This window comes from Microtus ochrogaster, unplaced genomic scaffold, assembly GCF_000317375.1.
Source record: "Microtus ochrogaster isolate Prairie Vole_2 unplaced genomic scaffold, MicOch1.0 UNK119, whole genome shotgun sequence".
Classification (NCBI taxonomy): Eukaryota; Metazoa; Chordata; class Mammalia; order Rodentia; family Cricetidae; genus Microtus; species Microtus ochrogaster.
Genome location: NW_004949217.1, coordinates 366,045 through 383,713, shown reverse-complemented (window position 1 = coordinate 383,713; position 17,669 = coordinate 366,045). Strand labels below are relative to the sequence as shown.

Sequence of the window (17,669 nt, the reverse complement as noted above, 5' to 3'; positions counted from 1 at the left end):
AGGATAACACTCCATGTAAATTATCATCATTTGCTATAGTTCTCAATATATTTTAAATTTATTAATTCAGATTTAACAAATATTTGTACAAATGAATTAGGAGTATCCAAATGCAGTTACTTAAATTTTAATTAATAAGAAATTGTTACATAATCTAATAATTTGATTTACAGTTAGAATATGATAAATGAGTTAATTTATTATAAAAATTTTCTTCAGTTAGAGTGATAAGTTCTGAATATATTTCCAACTCTGTTAACTAACTTGTGTTCATGTTTACTTAAAAAGCTGTTTTCTATATTTATGCCTTACAATTCACAATGGGTAAGAATTGTCTTCTTCTAAATTAAATGTCTCCAAAGAGGATACTGTCATTCGCACAATGATTATTATCAGGTATCAGAAAAACATTTAACATGTGTACGTTGTAAAATTTCATTTTTCTCATAAAAATCAAAAAACTATGATGAAAATAAAGTGTGGTAAACATTTGCATTATATCAAGTATATAAATACTTTGCTCAAATAATTCAGAAAATTCTCACTGAAGCAATAATATATAGGCTGTTTATATTTACTTTTGTGTTTTTCATAATTTTAGGGGAAACTTGGGGTTCCAGGATTGCCAGGATATCCAGGAAGACAAGGTCCTAAGGTAAAATAATTTGAACTTTATGGGTGACACACAGGTTTACTAATTGCCTATCCTTAGAGACTTAGTTGTAGAGATGGAGAAAAGAGAGAATAAGCCGGGCGATGGTGGCACACGCCTTTAATCCCAGCACTCGGGAGGCAGAGGCAGGCGGATCTCTGTGAGTTCGAGACCAGCCTGGTCTACAGAGCTAGTTCCAGGACAGGCTCCAAAGCCACAGAGAAACCCTGTCTCGAAAAACCAAAAAAAAAAAAAAAAAAAAAAAGAAAAGAGAGAATAAAGTCTAATTTTCTTTTCCTTAATACTTATCACCAAATAAAAAACACACTTACATGTATAATGCTATACACACACACACACACACACACACTCACTCACTCACCTGGAGTTCAGGTGTTTCAGAGAGCCTGTGATTATGTTATGTCCTTGAGAATTTCTGGGCACAGGGTCATTATGAAAGAAAGGTTTAATTAACTCATTTGACATAATTAGAATAAATATATTTGAGAAAATAAAATATTTTCAGTTACATGAGCTATCACGTGGAAGATAATAGCTTTTTATTTTATTTCTCTTACCCTTGTGGTTTGAATTATTTCTTTTTTCTATTCATGTATTTACATGTGTGCACATGTCTGCTTATATCTACACATCTGTGCTCACATCCCAGGTCACATATATGAAGGACAGGGAGCAATTTTCTGGGATCAGTTATTTCCTTCCACTACGTGGGTCTGAGGGATCAAACTCTGGTTCACTGTTTTGGTGGAATGTGCTGTCAGCCAATGAGCCATTCCACTGGCTCTGTTCCATTATTTTTAAAAATTCTGGCTCTCATTTGCAGTAACATTCATTTCCCCAGAGTTCCATAACAAATATCTAAAACTTGGGCAATGTAGAACAATTGAAAGTTTCACTGTTGCCTTTCTCAAGGCCAGGGGTCTGTGATCAATGTGCTGTTAGGCCCACATCTCCTCCAAAACCTCTAGGAGCCAATCTGTCCTGGACTCCTGCAACTTAGGCTGCCTCCAGGAATCGTTGACCGGGGCCTGCGCCCTTCCACCCCTTTCATTTTCACCTGGGCTCTTTTTGTTCATCCTTTCCCGTCTGTGTCTTAAGAATATTTAAAAGATTCAGGGCTAAACAAGTGTTTACGTTTTATTACTTTTCAGTCAACGAAAGTAACATTACAAGTTTCAGAGATTTTTGACATAGTTTTATCTTTTGAATACACAGTGTAATCAACTATGCTGCTCACATTTCAGTCTCTGATATTTGAAATAATTACAAATACTTTAATTATGAGTTATTTTGTGATTGCTGTTTATTTTGGAACATGAATTTTGCTTTTGCTTGTAAAAACTATCATTGGCTAGCCTTGATGTACTTACTAATTATATTGATAGCTATATGAAATCAATATGTAAATGTTAATTAATAATTTGGGTAGTTATTCCTTTTTCTTTTAAAGACAGGGATTTGCTATACTGTTCATGCGGGTCACCTGCTTCAAACCCAATGTGCTTGAATTATAGGAATGCACAATTATACGTACTCACTTTTTAAAATATTGTACATGAGATGCATTTTATATTGGTCGGTTTTCTTGTCTTTTCTATTTTAAAAAGTAAACATAGCAAGAATAACGGATATAGGAAATTTTAGTTATGTTAATATCACAAGCATGTGTTAACACGCTTCATAGATAACCTGTGGGTGACAAAACTGTCCTTCCCCAAAGTGGGGATGATAGTTTCCACTCATTTTCCTACACTGTGTATATTAATCTTGCCATGTGACTTTTTTTAATCATTTCACACAGACCATTTATTTCCTTATATAATAAGATGTATTTTAAAAATGGTGAAGTGTCATTTAAATGTTCTTCGGATCGAAAATGCTGCTCAGTTGTCTTTTACATTTTCTATCTTATATGTAATATATTGTTCTATCTTCCATTCACATTCTTTTCAAGTGTTGGAAATTAACAACAGTTATTTCTGTAGAGATCCATTAATTGTACAATCATAAACTGTAAACTATCTCAGCTTTATGTTGTGAATCCTTAATCTGTTTACTAAGGTGCACAAGAAATCATGGTGTACGTTTATTTTGATTTAAAAATGATAGGAAACCGTCATAATGTCATTGAATGAGCACCATCATATCTTGCAAGTTTATATGAAATTATGATATATTCCATTTTGCTGGCATCAATTTTCTGATCAGTATTCTCTAAACTCTTATTATGAAAATCCTAGAGTTGGCAAAATGAAAGTCATCCTTCTCACAATGAGATGATGCATTTCTTTATCCTTTAACTGCAATGTCTAGACTTAAGACATCCATATTTAATGTTCCTTTTCTTCATAACTCCAATTTTTTTCCTGTAATTGAAACAATAGTTCTGTTTTAAATAAATAAAAAACAGTGATGTTCACATCATACATCAAAGGAAGCCTTAAGCCTTTTTCCTATATAGAAGACAATATTTAAAGAAAATTTAACTTTGGCTGCTAATTCTAAGTAGTTGAAGACCTGTAGTTAAACAGTCATTTGCCAATGTCATAGGAGCAAAATAATCTGGGAAGGAAATCCACCAAGTATTATAAAAGATGACAGTTGTTTTAGAACCTAAGATCTAACATGAAGTAGAATACTTTCATAATTGAACATTATACAAGATAGTTGTGCAAGTTTTTATTTGTTGACAGAATAATTTCAGCACTAATTTTCCCCTTGTCATCTTTTATTTGTTTTTTTTTTCCATTTTAGAGATAGTGTTTAGTTTGACTGTGCATTGCATACTTTGTTTAGAAAACTTTACATGAAAAACTGGCAGGTTGAGAAAATTTCTGGCTTTCATATATACTACATAAAAAATTTAAAACAGTACAATTAATATTAAGCATTTCTTTAATAGTGTATTTTAAATATGGCAGTTATCTATTCTGATCAAAGCAGGCATATTCATTTGTGTATAAAATTTAGGTAACGTTTGTCATTTAGATGCCAGATTCTATTTATATGTTAAATTCTCAGTCATATAGCAACTAACAGATAGGACTTCCTCTGATTCTGAAGACAAAGAAGGCAAATTGTTTTTAAAATTAAAATATTAAAATCCCTTAAAATCTTAATATACGGAATGTTCTTCTCCATTTTAAACTTTTTATCATTTGTTCTAAAGTGATAGTCAACACAAAATATATTGAAAATCACATCACACATTCAATATTGTGTATTCTTTGGATCATTGTTTGTCCCCGTGATGAAATGGGACAACACATACAGTTTTCTTGACTAGCTTGACTGCTAAATAGGAAAGCTTTGCTACATTCAAATGGCAATGAACTTGTCACATTCTGAATGTGGGTGTGCAGGTGGCTGTTCTAATTGTCCATTCATAACCTCCAGCTTCCACCTGTCCTCCATCATTAAGTATGTGTCATCTGGAGAGGGTTATGATTCACATATGTCCAGGGCAATGATTCCTAAGTCCCTATCTGAGAGTTTTTCAGTTTACGTATGTCTGGAGTGCTACTCACAACTTGTATTTTTAAAAAGCATTACAGTTTATTTTGATATATATGGGCCATTTGTCACTTGGGGGACTTTGTTCTAGGGAGCAATTAGATGCCAAGAAGTTGATTTAAGAACACAAAGATAAAAAGTCAAAGAATGTGACTATATCCCCCTTAACACATAGAGATGTGTATAAAATCAAGTCTGCTCCTCTCTCAGCAGATCGTTTTATACATTATTAAGTTTCATCCATGCAATGGTTTAAAATAGATTTTTTTTGAAACTCCCTCCACTTTTATGTTTGGGAGAACATTTAGAAAATTGAGAGAAAAAAATTCAAAGTTCAATCTTCTCTATTTCGTTATTTAATAAAGACTAGAACTGTTTGGATAGTGGTCAATAAAGTGTCTGAGAAGATGAGAGTCTGGGCATATGCCCAAGGTAAAATGTGGAACTTTTGTTATTGGGATTTAAGTTGTATTTCACTAGTAAAATATGCCCATTCATAGTAAGTGCACTATGGGCTTTTTACATTTTTAAACAATCATTGTTTATTATCCAGTATTATCACTTTATACTCCACATTTCTTTATGGATGAGACCTGAATTTTTTCCATATTATCCAGTATTATTACTTTATACTCCACCTTTGTTAATTGATGAACCCTGATTTTTTCCATGTTATCCAGTATTATCACTTCATATTTCATATTTCTTTATCGATGAATCCTGATTTTTTTCCAATGCCCCCTAAACTTTAAAGTATTAAGATGTATTAATAATAGTCCATTGCCCTCTTTAGCGACAGAAAAATAGGCTCAAAGTGGACAATATATGCCTTTGCTTTATTTGGATGGTACTTGGGAGGCATAAGATGTGAATTAAGATCACTGGGATTCGAAACACAGAGCTTTATGTCTGTTTCTAAAAACAGTAGGAAATGGAAAGGAAGCTTTCCAGGGTATATAATAAAATGCAGTTTAAAAATAAAAGTTGCTGGAGACCCACAGCCAAACATTAGGCTGAGTTTGGGGAATCCTGAAGAAGAGGAAGAGGATGAATTGTAGGAGTCAGAGAGGCTGAGGACACTTCCAAAATATGGGCCACAGAATCAGCTAAGCAGAACTCATAGGCGCTCATAGAAACTGACTCAACAATCAGGGAGCCTGTATGGGTCTGAGCTAGGTCCTCTGCATATATGTTTTGGTTTGTAACTTGGTGTTCTGAGGGGACTCCTAACAGTGGGGATGGTGATTGTCTCTGACTCTTTTGCCTCCTTTTTTTTTTTTTTTTGGTTTTTCGAGACAGGGTTTCTCTGTGGTTTTGGAGCCTGTCCTGGAACTAGCTCTTGTAGACCAGGCTGGTCTCGAACTCACAGAGATCCGCCTGCCTCTGCCTCCCGAGTGCTGGGATTAAAGGCGTGCGCCACCGCCGCCCGGCTCTTTTGCCTCCTTTTGAGACTCTTTTTCTCCTACTGGGTTTCCTCATCCCAGTGTTTCTATGAGGGTATGTGCCTAGTCTTGTTGTAACTTCTACTGTTTTGGGTTGATATTCCTGGGAGACCTGCTCTTTTCTGAAGAGAAACTGAGGAGGAGGAGATCTTGGAAAGAGGGGATGTGTAATATTAATTAATGACAATGTTTTGTATTATAACTGCCATTTATGAAATGTGATTTTTCTTCAGATTTGGAGCAAATGTACTGGCTATCACATTAAAAACTATTTTCATAAAATATCCGTTATCTTCTGTTTAATAATAATAGATATGGTGAATACTTTCTTATTTTACTTTTAAATTTAAATATTAAAATAGTTTTTTTTAATCAATTCATGCTTCCAGGATTTCAGATGTCACTGTAAGTTCCCTTCAAATTCAAGAAGAGATCTCATGTAATGGCTTAACAATTATATTTAAAGATTGTATATTATGAGCGTCCAAAGCAAGGACATACTTTTTAATTAAATGCTACTATCTCTAAACACATCAATGTTTTCCAAAGTAATTGGAACCTGTGGCATACAAATTGAAAACAATCATATTCATTGTTGCTTATTTGTATTATTTCAGGGCTCCACTGGATTTCCTGGATTTCCAGGTGCCAACGGGGAGAAAGGTGCCCGGGTATGGCGCATAAGTATATTGTCCAGAGATGGCTAGTGACCGTGCCCCTATATGAGTCCCTGTTTCTCACCCCCATTTACTGTGACATTATTACACACTGAAACTCTTTGAACTGTCTTTTTCAGGGAGTCGCTGGCAAACCAGGGCCCCGGGGTCAACGTGGTCCAACGGTAGGTACTTTGTTTCACTATAGAGAATGCCATTTTGCTATTAGTTTTCCACATTTGTTTTTGGATTTGCTTTACACTGGGTAAGTTTTCTTGTCTCTTACGCAGGGTCCTCGTGGTTCCAGAGGTGCCAGAGGTCCCACAGGGAAACCTGGGCCGAAGGTATCATGCAAACTTACTGTGATTTTTTTTTGCAAATTCCTGTGGATGATAGTAATGTTGTGAGGAAGAGTCAAATTTGATTTCCTTTTCACTCTTTTCTTTTTTTGTTGCCAGGGGACTTCAGGCGGTGATGGCCCTCCCGGTCCTCCAGGTGAAAGAGTACGTATTACACAGCTGCATCATACACGATGAAAATTAGCACTTTCATAGGCATTTAAATTCTACAAAAGGGTGTCAAAAGACACATGCACACATTTACGTACAGCTTCCAGTCTGAGTTAAGAAATACTTTTTACACTTCCACTCCTCTGCTCCTTACAAGTTTACTAGGTAAGGTACAAGCAATATTATAGAAATGAGGGAAATAATGTGTATCTTCAGTCTGTGTTATAATACTTATTCCAACCAAAATAGAGTTGTTAAATGAAATATACTTTGATTCCTACCCTTCCTTATTTTCCATATTAGTACTCAGCTTGTAGATGGAACTGACGGTCACATTGTATTGGCAAAATACAAGTACCAGTAGCCATTAAGTCACAATCAATATGCATTCAAGGCAAGATAAAACATCTATTCCAGTAAATAAAAGAACTGGTTAGTAAATTGATTTTCAATTGATATAACTTAAAGACAAATACAGATGAGCAACCAAGACCTTTGTTTGGCTGTTTTGGCATGAGGCAACCAGCATTATTTGAAAGCAATGGTCTTGAAATAATTTTAAATCTAAAGTTTGTATCACATCCAATGGAGTATAATCAGTCTTAATTTTCTACGAGGACTCAATGTATTATTAAATTATGCTTATGCCATTCTGTAGATATTTTGTGTAAGATGTGTAGTGTGTGTGTGCGTGTGTGTGTGTGTGTGTGTGTGTGTGTGTGTGTGTGTGTGTGCTTGGGCATCACTGTGTGTGAATGAGGTGCAGGTGTGGAGGTCAGAAGACAATCTCTGATGTGGTTCTTGCTTTCTACTTCTTTTCTGAGTTGTCCCCTCTTTGCTGTATTTCTGCTCTCTGTGCCGGTCTACTTGGCCTAGATGATTGCAGGGATTCATCTGTCTGTGCCAGCTCTCTCCTGCTGGGAGTGGCGAGATTACAGACGCAGACTACAGCATCAAGCTTTTTTAGAAGGGAATCTGAGTTTCGAGGGTGGGTCTTGTGCTTGTGTAGTCTCTTTAGCAAATTTCTTTTTTTGTATATTTTTATTGAGACTTTAAAGTTGAAGTTGCTAAATTGTTTCATGAAGGAAAAACAGAAATACCTCTGATACAGAACTTGAAACTGAGCATGAGAATTTGAATTTCTGAATAACAAGTGGATTGAAATTGAGCTTCTGTTTGTAACAAAATAGGAATAGATTAGAAGAAAATAAGCATTTAATTAAAGTTTCTTTATGGCCTGATTCATATTTAATTAAATTACTACATGTTTTTTCTCTAGATGAACTAGTCACAAATTAAGTCCATTCATCTTGTACATTTTGACCTCATAAATAATGTACATATTTGATATATTTTATGCCTCAAGTAATGCTCATAAAAAGATATAGTAGATTTAAATGGTCAAATCATTAAATTAATAGGACAATTTAGCAAATCATTGAACAACTGACTTTTATTATGCTTTAAAGCACCAATGAAAGTGCATATTAATTTGAAAAATACCATGATTAAACAACCTTAGTATCTAGAAAAAGACTTTGAGAGTCAGACTGTATGTTTTGAATATCAGAACGAAGAGTTTTTGTTTGCTTTTCTTTTCTTTGTTTTTTACCCCATTTGTAACCTAGAATGACTAATTTCCAATAAAGTTATCTAATTATTAATTTTCTACATAGGGGAAGATATTTCTGCTCTTGTATGTGATAAATCGCATACATATCCATATTAACTCCCCACTTACTGGCAGCAATTTTAAATATTTTTTATTCTTTTAGTATATATATGTATATATATTATCTTATTTTTAAATTAGAATGGAAAGTATTAGATTGTTTATGACAACTCAGAACATAGTTTATTTTTGTTAAGCTAAACTTTTGTACTCATACCTCCCTCTTCCTTTTGAGTTTAAGATAGATGCTGTCACTTGGAAAAAGCTGTATTTATTTGTGACAAATCATTGGATTCAAATAGTAATGAATTATCCTGGTGAAGCAAAAACTGATAACATAAAAAGTAAAGTATCTTGCAGACCGACTTCAACAAGCTATTTTTTTTTAGCTTTGGAAACAGTAAACTTAATATTTGTTTTATTACACAAGAGATAACATATATATATTATGTCCCATTTTATATGTCTTCATTTTATAGATATAATTATGTGCTTGTCAAGTACAGGCTTAACTCTTACTGATCTATTTTCCTTTTGATATCAAAACAACCCCTCTGACTCGATGTGCTTTATGCATTTTAAAGATATGTAAATAAGAACCTGAATAATATGTATGAATAATAATATAACTAATTATGTATCAAGTTAGGAATGGTATTATAAATACATCTTGGAGTAGATTGCTAATAAGAATAATTATAGAGTGAAGTTCATCTTTTCTTGTATACAAAAGAGTCTAATGCAGGGAGCAGAAGTGACAAATGACAGATATGGCCATTGCATAATTGGTAAGGATAAGGGTATACAATGCTTTCGGGACAGTTGCGTTTGCTCCTGTTGGCTCTGTATTGCTAGAAACAGAACTGTCTTCGAGTCCATTGCAGTTTCTGTTTTGCAGGGTATCTAGGTGACTTGGTTTGGAGCTGCTATTATGCTCCTGTTAGCTATGCATTGCTAGAGACTGGCCTGTCTTGAAGTGCATTGCCATTTTCATTTTGCAGGGCATCTGTATGACTTGGTTTGGAGCTGTCTGTTTGAGCCTGGTGGACTCAGTAGGGAGTACCATGTAAAGAGCAGCCCATCTTAATCTCCCAGATTCTATCAATAGTCGATGGCTCAGTGGTAAAGGACAGAGCCACCCTTTCATGACTGACTATTGAGAAGGCCAATAATGTGTGTGTGTTAATAATTGCTGTGCTTGTGAAGCGTCTACTTCCTGTCCACTCTTCTTCAATATTCCTTGAGCCCTTGTTTAGGGAAATTAGCATTTTATATGAACTCTAAACATTCATAGTGCTCGTGGCATAAGAGCATTGGTGTGATGTGTAGTTTTACACAGTTAAAAACTATTTGGCTTAGGTAGTCACCTCAAACCTACTAAATGGTTTTACAATTAAATTTATATAATTGGACATATGAATATGTTTAAACACTGGGGAAATTCTGTCACCATCTCAGAAATGAGAAGACTCATCTGTGGTAAAGTTTGTACTCCTGCTGTTACAGGCAATGGCTAAAGGTCAGGAGGCAACTGTCTATTCTTGACTCAATGGTCTTATTTTATTAGACTTCCCTAGGTCAAAGGATGCTGCCTTTTACCATTGAAAGGCACTTACTGTGGTGGTCTATGTATAATATATCAAATAAAGAGTATTTAGCAAAAAAAACAAAAACAAAAAAAAACCTATTTGGCTTCTCAATCAGGACTGTACACACTATTATATTGCCATGCTTTCATGACTAAAATGAGAGAAATTTGTTCCTCCAGTGTTTTGTCTGAAGAAATGAACTGCAAAATATGAAGATACCTTCTTGAAAGTTTATCATTAAGTTTTCTCTACTGCTTTTTATTCTCAGGGCCCTCAAGGACCTCAGGGTCCAGTTGGATTCCCTGGACCAAAAGGACCGCCTGTAAGTGTGACAAATTCTCTTTTGCTTTATTCAATACTATTTTAATGCTTGAGAGGCATAGCTTACAATTTTAGCACTTTCTGTTTAGAAAACATTAAGTTTTTAATTTGTTTTACATCCTGACAGTTCCTCTCCTTGCTCTCCTTCTGTTTTCTCCCTCCTCCTATCCCCCATCCTTCATTGATTCCTCCTCTCTTTTTGTTCAGAAAGGCACAGGCCTCCCATGGGTATCAACAAAGCATGGCATGTCAATTTGCAGTAGGACTAAGCTCTGTTCTTTGTATTAAGGCCAGACAAGGCAATCCAGTATGGTGGATGGGTTTTCCAAAGCCAATCAAAGCATCAGGGACATTCCATGCTCCCACAGTTAGGAGTCCACTAGTTGACCAAGTTTCCCAACTACCACATATAGGTAGCGGACTTAGGTCAGTCCCGTGTACGTTCCTTGGTTTTCAGTTCAGATTCTGTGAGCTCTTATGAGCCAAGTAAGTTTCTATGGAATTTCTTGTGATGTCCTTGCTTTAAAAATGTAAGTATTGTAACAAAAATCCTTATAAAATAAAATTGGAATTTAAATATTACAGAATACATTTTCAATATATTGATTTCTTATGTGTTTTTGCAACATAATTTAAATGTCTCTTGCTAAGCAGTATCTTAAATAAAAACTAGAATAGTATAAGTGTTAGTTGTATAATTCTGGAATTCATATTTAAATCAAGGAAAGCCTCATACCACTGCTCTTTGGCCCATTATCTCTTTTCCTCAGAGCATCAAGAAACTCCAGTAAAAGTCATGGTATTTTCATTTAGATCTAGGACGACCATTTCAAAGATGATCATTTTAGAATCTTAAATATAATTTGTTCTAGTAAGGAGCAGGATGCTTACTGCTCACACTCAGAGGTTACTAGAAACATTTATAGGTCTTACACTGAATGCTATGCACATATTTGATGGAATTTTAGTGTCTTTGGGGAGGAAGCCAGGGTCATGTGTTATGCTTCACCTAACATCCTATTAGTCTGAAAACTTTATAATGACCTCAGATTATAACACATTTACTCCATCTATATTAAAACAGTGGTGATTTTGCAAGTATTTTAGTTTGCTGTTTTGCAAAGCTGCATCTTGTCCAATCAACCAGTAATTAACTATGCATTTCTGTTTCTCTCTAAGCTTTGGGTAAAGCTGCATACGTTATTACTATCTAATGGCAACTGCAGAGATAGTTGATATATGGTTTTAATCACCACATTCAGCAATCACTAATTTTAAATAAAACCTGGTAATACACACAGCAGCCTGTGTGTTGAAATGGAATGGATCAGGTAGAAGACATAGTCAGGGCATTGACAGGAGCAGCCCTGAAGCATGCCAACCACTCTAGGAGTCTCATCAAAGTGAAAGAAGTCTTCATTTTAAATCAAAGTTGTTTTGGTTTTTTGTTTGTTTGTTTTTTGTTTTTGCTCCCAAACTGGCTCCATAATAACATATATAAAAATAGACTGTAGAAAACAACATTATTTAAATAATTAGTAAGGGGTGACAGGCCTGTCATAAAAATACCTTAATTAAAATGTCTATTTATCTGCATTTATTTAGAATAGAGAGAATGTATATACCTACTAAATTTGTTTTGAGAAACGAACGGATGTTGAACAGCTTATAGGAGTATAATCTCTAAGACTGTTGAAAGAACAGTCAATATCTGTTAAGTATTTAGAATGTCGAAACCTCACAGGGTTGTGTTTTTTAAGTATTTAGCTAATTGTGTCATTTCTCTCTTCAGACATGGCAAAGGGACATAGCCCCTTTGTAGAAAGCAGTAACGTGGTAAAAATTTCCCTAGTATTTCCTTCTTGGAGGATATTTCAGGAAATTGAAGGAACAATTATTCTTGATGACATCTAAAAATGAACTGTTTTTCCTCTACTTGAAGCAGTTTGAAAAGTAAAATGACGATTGTTTTACAGATTAGCATTTTTTCTCATTTTTGTCAGAAATTTGATGGCCACTAGAGGGCACTAGCTTTCTCTTTTATCCACTTTCTTTACCTGGGGTGGAGCTGTGAAGGCTCTCTAAAATAGGACACAGGGAAAGTACAGTTTATATTCAAGCACTGGAAAACTAATGTTTTGCTAAAGTAAAACTGAACTTATGTATGTATAATTTTAAAGTACAGAGGCATATGAAAGAATTAATTGAAATACAATGTGCTCTGAATGCAGTGCTATGGATTTCCCTTTCATTGTCTGTTTTTCTTTAAGAAGGCAGTTCACAAACGAGTTTATGTAAAATCAACCTTTATATAAAATAAAACAATCAAAATGAAATTTTTTGTAAAATGCAAGATAGTTTTTTTTTTCCATATTACCCTTGGGCTTCAACATCATGGGAAGAGTTTTTATGAAGAATTTATGACTTGGATCTTTAATGTTTGTTATTCCAGGGCCCTGCTGGGAAGGATGGACTACCAGGACACCCTGGACAGCGCGGAGAGACCGTAAGTGACTCGGTTTTTGTTTTTATTTTTTAATTTTTATGTTTTTGGAATAAAATTTGCTCCCAGAGAGCACAATTTCATAGAAACGTGTGTTATTATTAACAATGAAGTTACTAGTGGAAAACTAATGGAGCATGTTTCTTTTCTTTCTGTACTGATTAGTTTTATTTGATTTCTAATATCTCACTCAGTTTAATTATACTCTATCCACTGTAGTTAGCTTCTTTTTCCTTTTGCTTTCTTTCTTCCCCTTTTATAGAAGATGAATTATTTTCTCATACAATGTATCTTATAGTTTCCCTTCCCTCCCAGTTGCTTCCCACCTCTCTCTCCTCCAGATTCCTTCCTGTTTCTTATTAGAAAAGAACAGGCTTCTGAGAGATAACAGCTAAACACTACAAAATAAAATATAAAAAGATAAATCAGTAACTACCACATTAATTTTTGACCCATCAGAAGGAAAAGAGTCCCAACAGCAGGCACAAGAGTCAGAGAGCCATTCATTTTCACAATTGGAGTTCCATAGAAATACTAGGGTAATAGGTATAGTACCTACTCAGAGGGCCTGGTGCAGAACCATGTAGGCCCTGTGCTTGCTGTAAGCTCATATGCTCATATGTGTCTTGTTTAGCTGAGTCAGAGGGCCTTGCTCTCCTGGCTTCCTCCAGTCCTTCTGACTCTTAGCGTCTGTGGAGGATTCCCTGAGTATCGAGAGGAGGGGTTTGATATAGATATCCCATATAGATTCTTTCTCCCCATAATGTCTGGCTGTGGGTCTCTGCATCTGTTCCTATTATGCTGCCAATGAGCCTGTTATTAAAATATTTTAGCAAATGCATACATAGGTGCAAGTGTTAGCCTTATCAAGTTCACTTGAATAGAGAGGGTGCTCATTATTTTGAATCTTATTGTTGCTACAGCATTTTTAGAATGTTCTGATAGAGATGATCTCATATTCTGGTACCTCCACAAGATGCCACCTGGATCCATACTTCTAATGTATCTTTCAAAAATCAATAACTTGAGAATTAATAATTGAGACTCCCCTCATTTCTAAATTAAATCAAATAGGGGAGGTTAAATATGATGAAAATATATTATATGAAATTCTCAAAAGAGAATTTTAAAAGTACTTGCTTTTTACAAAGAAACCATATCATATAAACATTAAAATGTAAATCAAGAAGAAAATAATTTGTTAGCTGGAGCGTCAGGAATGTTTCTATCTAGTAGTTTCCACAGACAGATTAGGTTTTGGTACTTGTATTATAATTTTTACTTGAGAACAGTGAACAGCCCTATAGTTAGAACATAAGTTTTTCTTTCACCTTTTTTTTCCCCCGTGTTGACTAGAATTTAAAGATTTCCTGCAGAAGATTTCAAAGCCAGAGTGGATATAGTTTGTAGTATATGTGTTTCCTTATTTCAAAGAAGAAGTTATTTTGCTATATTTGAAATTCATCTCCAATAAAAATCCTTTAGAATAAATTTTGATGTCTTATATTTTGAAGCCTTTTTGTTTTTGTTGGGGTGGTTTCCCAATAAAAAAGTATTAATAGTTTTTTTATATCTTGAAAACACACAATTCATGTGAGGGCCACTGTAGAATCTAGTATTGACCCTAAAAATAATTAAATTCCTTTTGATATTATCAGGATATAAACTATATTTTCTTGGGTATTGTAACAGAGTCTCCAATCACTCATTAATGATTGGAATTAATTAATGGAATTAATTTCTGTTCGCAGAGATGTTAGAAAACATTAATTTAACTTAAAATATTCTAAAAATCAAAACAAATGCAGTTTATAGTATGGCATTATGAAGTAAGAAAATTCATTTTGAATTATAATAATTTTCCTAATTTTATTTTATTTATATGATTCTAATGTCGAATTCATTAGATATGCATATGCTCTGAATGTTTTGTATGGGCAGGCATATGGACATATCTTCCAGCTCTCTCCAAAACTATCATTTATATTATTGAGCTAGCAGCCATGTGGCTCTTTGTATGTAAATTTTCATTTCTCCACTATTTCTTCAGTGGAGCATTGACTTTAATCAATTCATGTAATAAGCTGTTACTCTATTAATTTTGTGTACTATTGATGTTCCTGCAGTTACTAAGACCTTCATAAAATGTTATGCTTTTTAAAGGTCATACTTGCATTTTTTCCTCTTAAATCAAACTTAATTGATCAGTAGTTTGGAGAAAGCAATACAGACCTAAGCAATAGGTAAATTCAAACAGGAAGCATATGGCTGTTTAAGAGAGAGAGGCATGATCAATGTGCTATAAACCTACAACTATTTCCAAAGCAAAACCACACTCTAGTAGCTGCCTAAGCTGATACGGTGTGGAGATTTTTCAGTGACGTGGGTTGATATATGTATGTAATCTAGTTGATTAGATTAGCTGGTTTGAGATGATAGTTCTGCGTAACGTGGACAAGTGAGTGAACCTGATATAAGTCTGAAGTTATCAAGGAAAGAATCGGATATAGCTTGACTCGACTGTCTACTAGGGCAGTCGGGAAATACTTTTCCACATGATGCAATAGGTTTTAGGTGAAGATTAAAGGAAGCCTGAGAACTGAAGGTGCTTTGTTAATAAATATTATCTATAGCATCCATGTGTTATCCAGGAGGAAAATTACTAGGGAATCACAACAGGGAATCTATCTCCATGCTGAGGTGGAGATGGCACCAGACACTATTGGTCATGTCCTCTTGAAAACTACTGAAAAAGAACAGAGTTCAGCAATTTATAGTCTCCTATTTATAAAGATGAGAGTTTACTAATATGGAGATATAATTGCACTTCTGGAGGTTGTTGACATAATCTAGAAAGTATTAAGTAAATGTGAATTCATGCATACAATTGTATATACACATATACTTTATGTATATTCATGCATATGGTGTACATATGTAAATGTGCATTTATAAGTGAATATACATAGAATGTAGTCTGACCAAAGATTTTCAAACTCATTAGTTAATTCAAAGTTAAAATTTTAAAATACTAAATAATTTCTCTGATAATTTTCTTTAGAACAACTTTGTCTTGCCATTGAAGAGTATTGCAAAAGTAGAAGTCTTAAAATCAAATTTAAAAATAGGAGAAATACACTTCATTTCATGTAATATGAACTGCAATAATAAATACTCAGATTTTTTATTTTCCTGCAATTTATAAATAATACTCTCCCTTAAGTTGTGATACAAACCTAGAATGATCCCTTTCTATTTTTTTCCTGCTTTTCTTGTTTTTACTGTTTCCATATTTTCTTGATTAAAAATAGTGTAGGCACTATTTGCTTTCATTGCTTTTTTTTGAAGACTTTTCTCTTCAGGTTTTTGTATTTATTTCTTCAATTTTTATGTAGATTATATGACTTGAGAAATAAATTTATCAAAATAAAATCACATGGAAAAGGATACCAGAATATATTCCCAAAGCTTGATTCATTGGGCACTCAGCCATCTTATATTTATTGATTAGATTATTTGCAAATATATTTTTAACTGTTATTTTGGGTTCTAGAGAATAACATTTATAAAGTGGATATGATTACTAATAATGAAAAGTATTAACTTTATAAGTATATTTTATATTCTGTTTTATGATACTGTTAGAAATTTATATAGAGAAAATTAGTTAATGATCTTAAAGAATATAAAAGTCCTTCATACATCATCTATAAATCTTGCTTGACTAAAATTCTTTATATTGCTGGATGAGGTAGAACAGTAAAAAGAACACAGTTTATTCCATATTTGTTATAACCCAGTCTCTTATTTTATTGAAAATAATATATATACTGTAATGTGAAAAATGAAAATAGAATATTTTGGACATTTATAAAGAATCAATACAATAATATCACATTATATTTGAAAAGAATAATATTTAGTCAATATTAAACTTCCATTTAAAATGTTTTTCAGTTATCTTGCAGAATTTTAATTTTTGCTTTATCCTGCCTACAACTTTTATAGATTGTAATTTACTTTCTTAGGGATTTCAAGGAAAGACCGGTCCCCCTGGGCCAGGAGGTGTGGTTGGACCACAGGTATGTTTCTTTGTTCTTTTAGCCATTAATAATAAAAATAGCAAAAGTCTCATGACATTCAGAATGGCTGGGAACTCAGTATGTAACTGTGAATGCCTTTGTGAAAAAAAGTGTTTGTGCACTAACGATGAGTTCAAGAATTTCAGCAATTACAGACAATGGAACTTAAACTTAGAAATGTATGTAAGAAGGGGGGCGTGGTCTTTATCCATGGCCAGAACATGAAAGTACATTGTGCTCTTAGTAAAACACAGGTAAGGACATCTCAGAAGCAACTGCAGAAATGTGTTCCTCTTCCAGAGTCTCAGCTGTTAAAATCGTTCTCTGTACATGTTTGTAACTTAAATCATTCATTTTGCTGTCTTAGCAGAGAGAAACTGGTCATGATTCCCTCTTTACACCGAAAGCTGACCATACCCCAGCTTGTCAAACAGCACCCATAGGGAGACAAGGGTACACATAGAGAGCCTCACATTTCCCCTCAGCATTTGCTGTACCTTCTAGCAATTAGCTTTTGAGTACAGCTTCAAGTGCAAACTCAAGGACTAGATTTCAGGACCCCTTAGCTTTTTATTCCTTAGTCTTTGTCAGTTGAATATGTATTAACTATTTGTATGGGGATTTCCGGGGCAGGAAAATTCCTCTCCCATCTCCCATCACACACACACACACACACACACACACACACACACACACACACACACACACA

The 17,669-nt window shown here is 34.1% G+C and overlaps 1 protein-coding gene across 2 annotated transcripts in view; it reads left to right on the top strand.

Annotated features, from left to right (window-relative positions):
* Window positions 1-17,669, top strand: part of Col11a1 (collagen type XI alpha 1 chain) — a 171,795-nt gene that overhangs the window by 97,461 nt on the left and 56,665 nt on the right. For both annotated transcript variants that reach the window (XM_026778271.1, XM_005371661.3), the window contains 8 exons: window positions 602-655; window positions 6,246-6,299; window positions 6,425-6,469; window positions 6,575-6,628; window positions 6,743-6,787; window positions 10,323-10,376; window positions 12,828-12,881; window positions 16,907-16,960. In XM_026778271.1, the coding sequence (XP_026634072.1) occupies window positions 602-655; window positions 6,246-6,299; window positions 6,425-6,469; window positions 6,575-6,628; window positions 6,743-6,787; window positions 10,323-10,376; window positions 12,828-12,881; window positions 16,907-16,960 (414 nt within the window). The remainder of the gene's footprint in view (window positions 1-601; window positions 656-6,245; window positions 6,300-6,424; window positions 6,470-6,574; window positions 6,629-6,742; window positions 6,788-10,322; window positions 10,377-12,827; window positions 12,882-16,906; window positions 16,961-17,669) is intronic.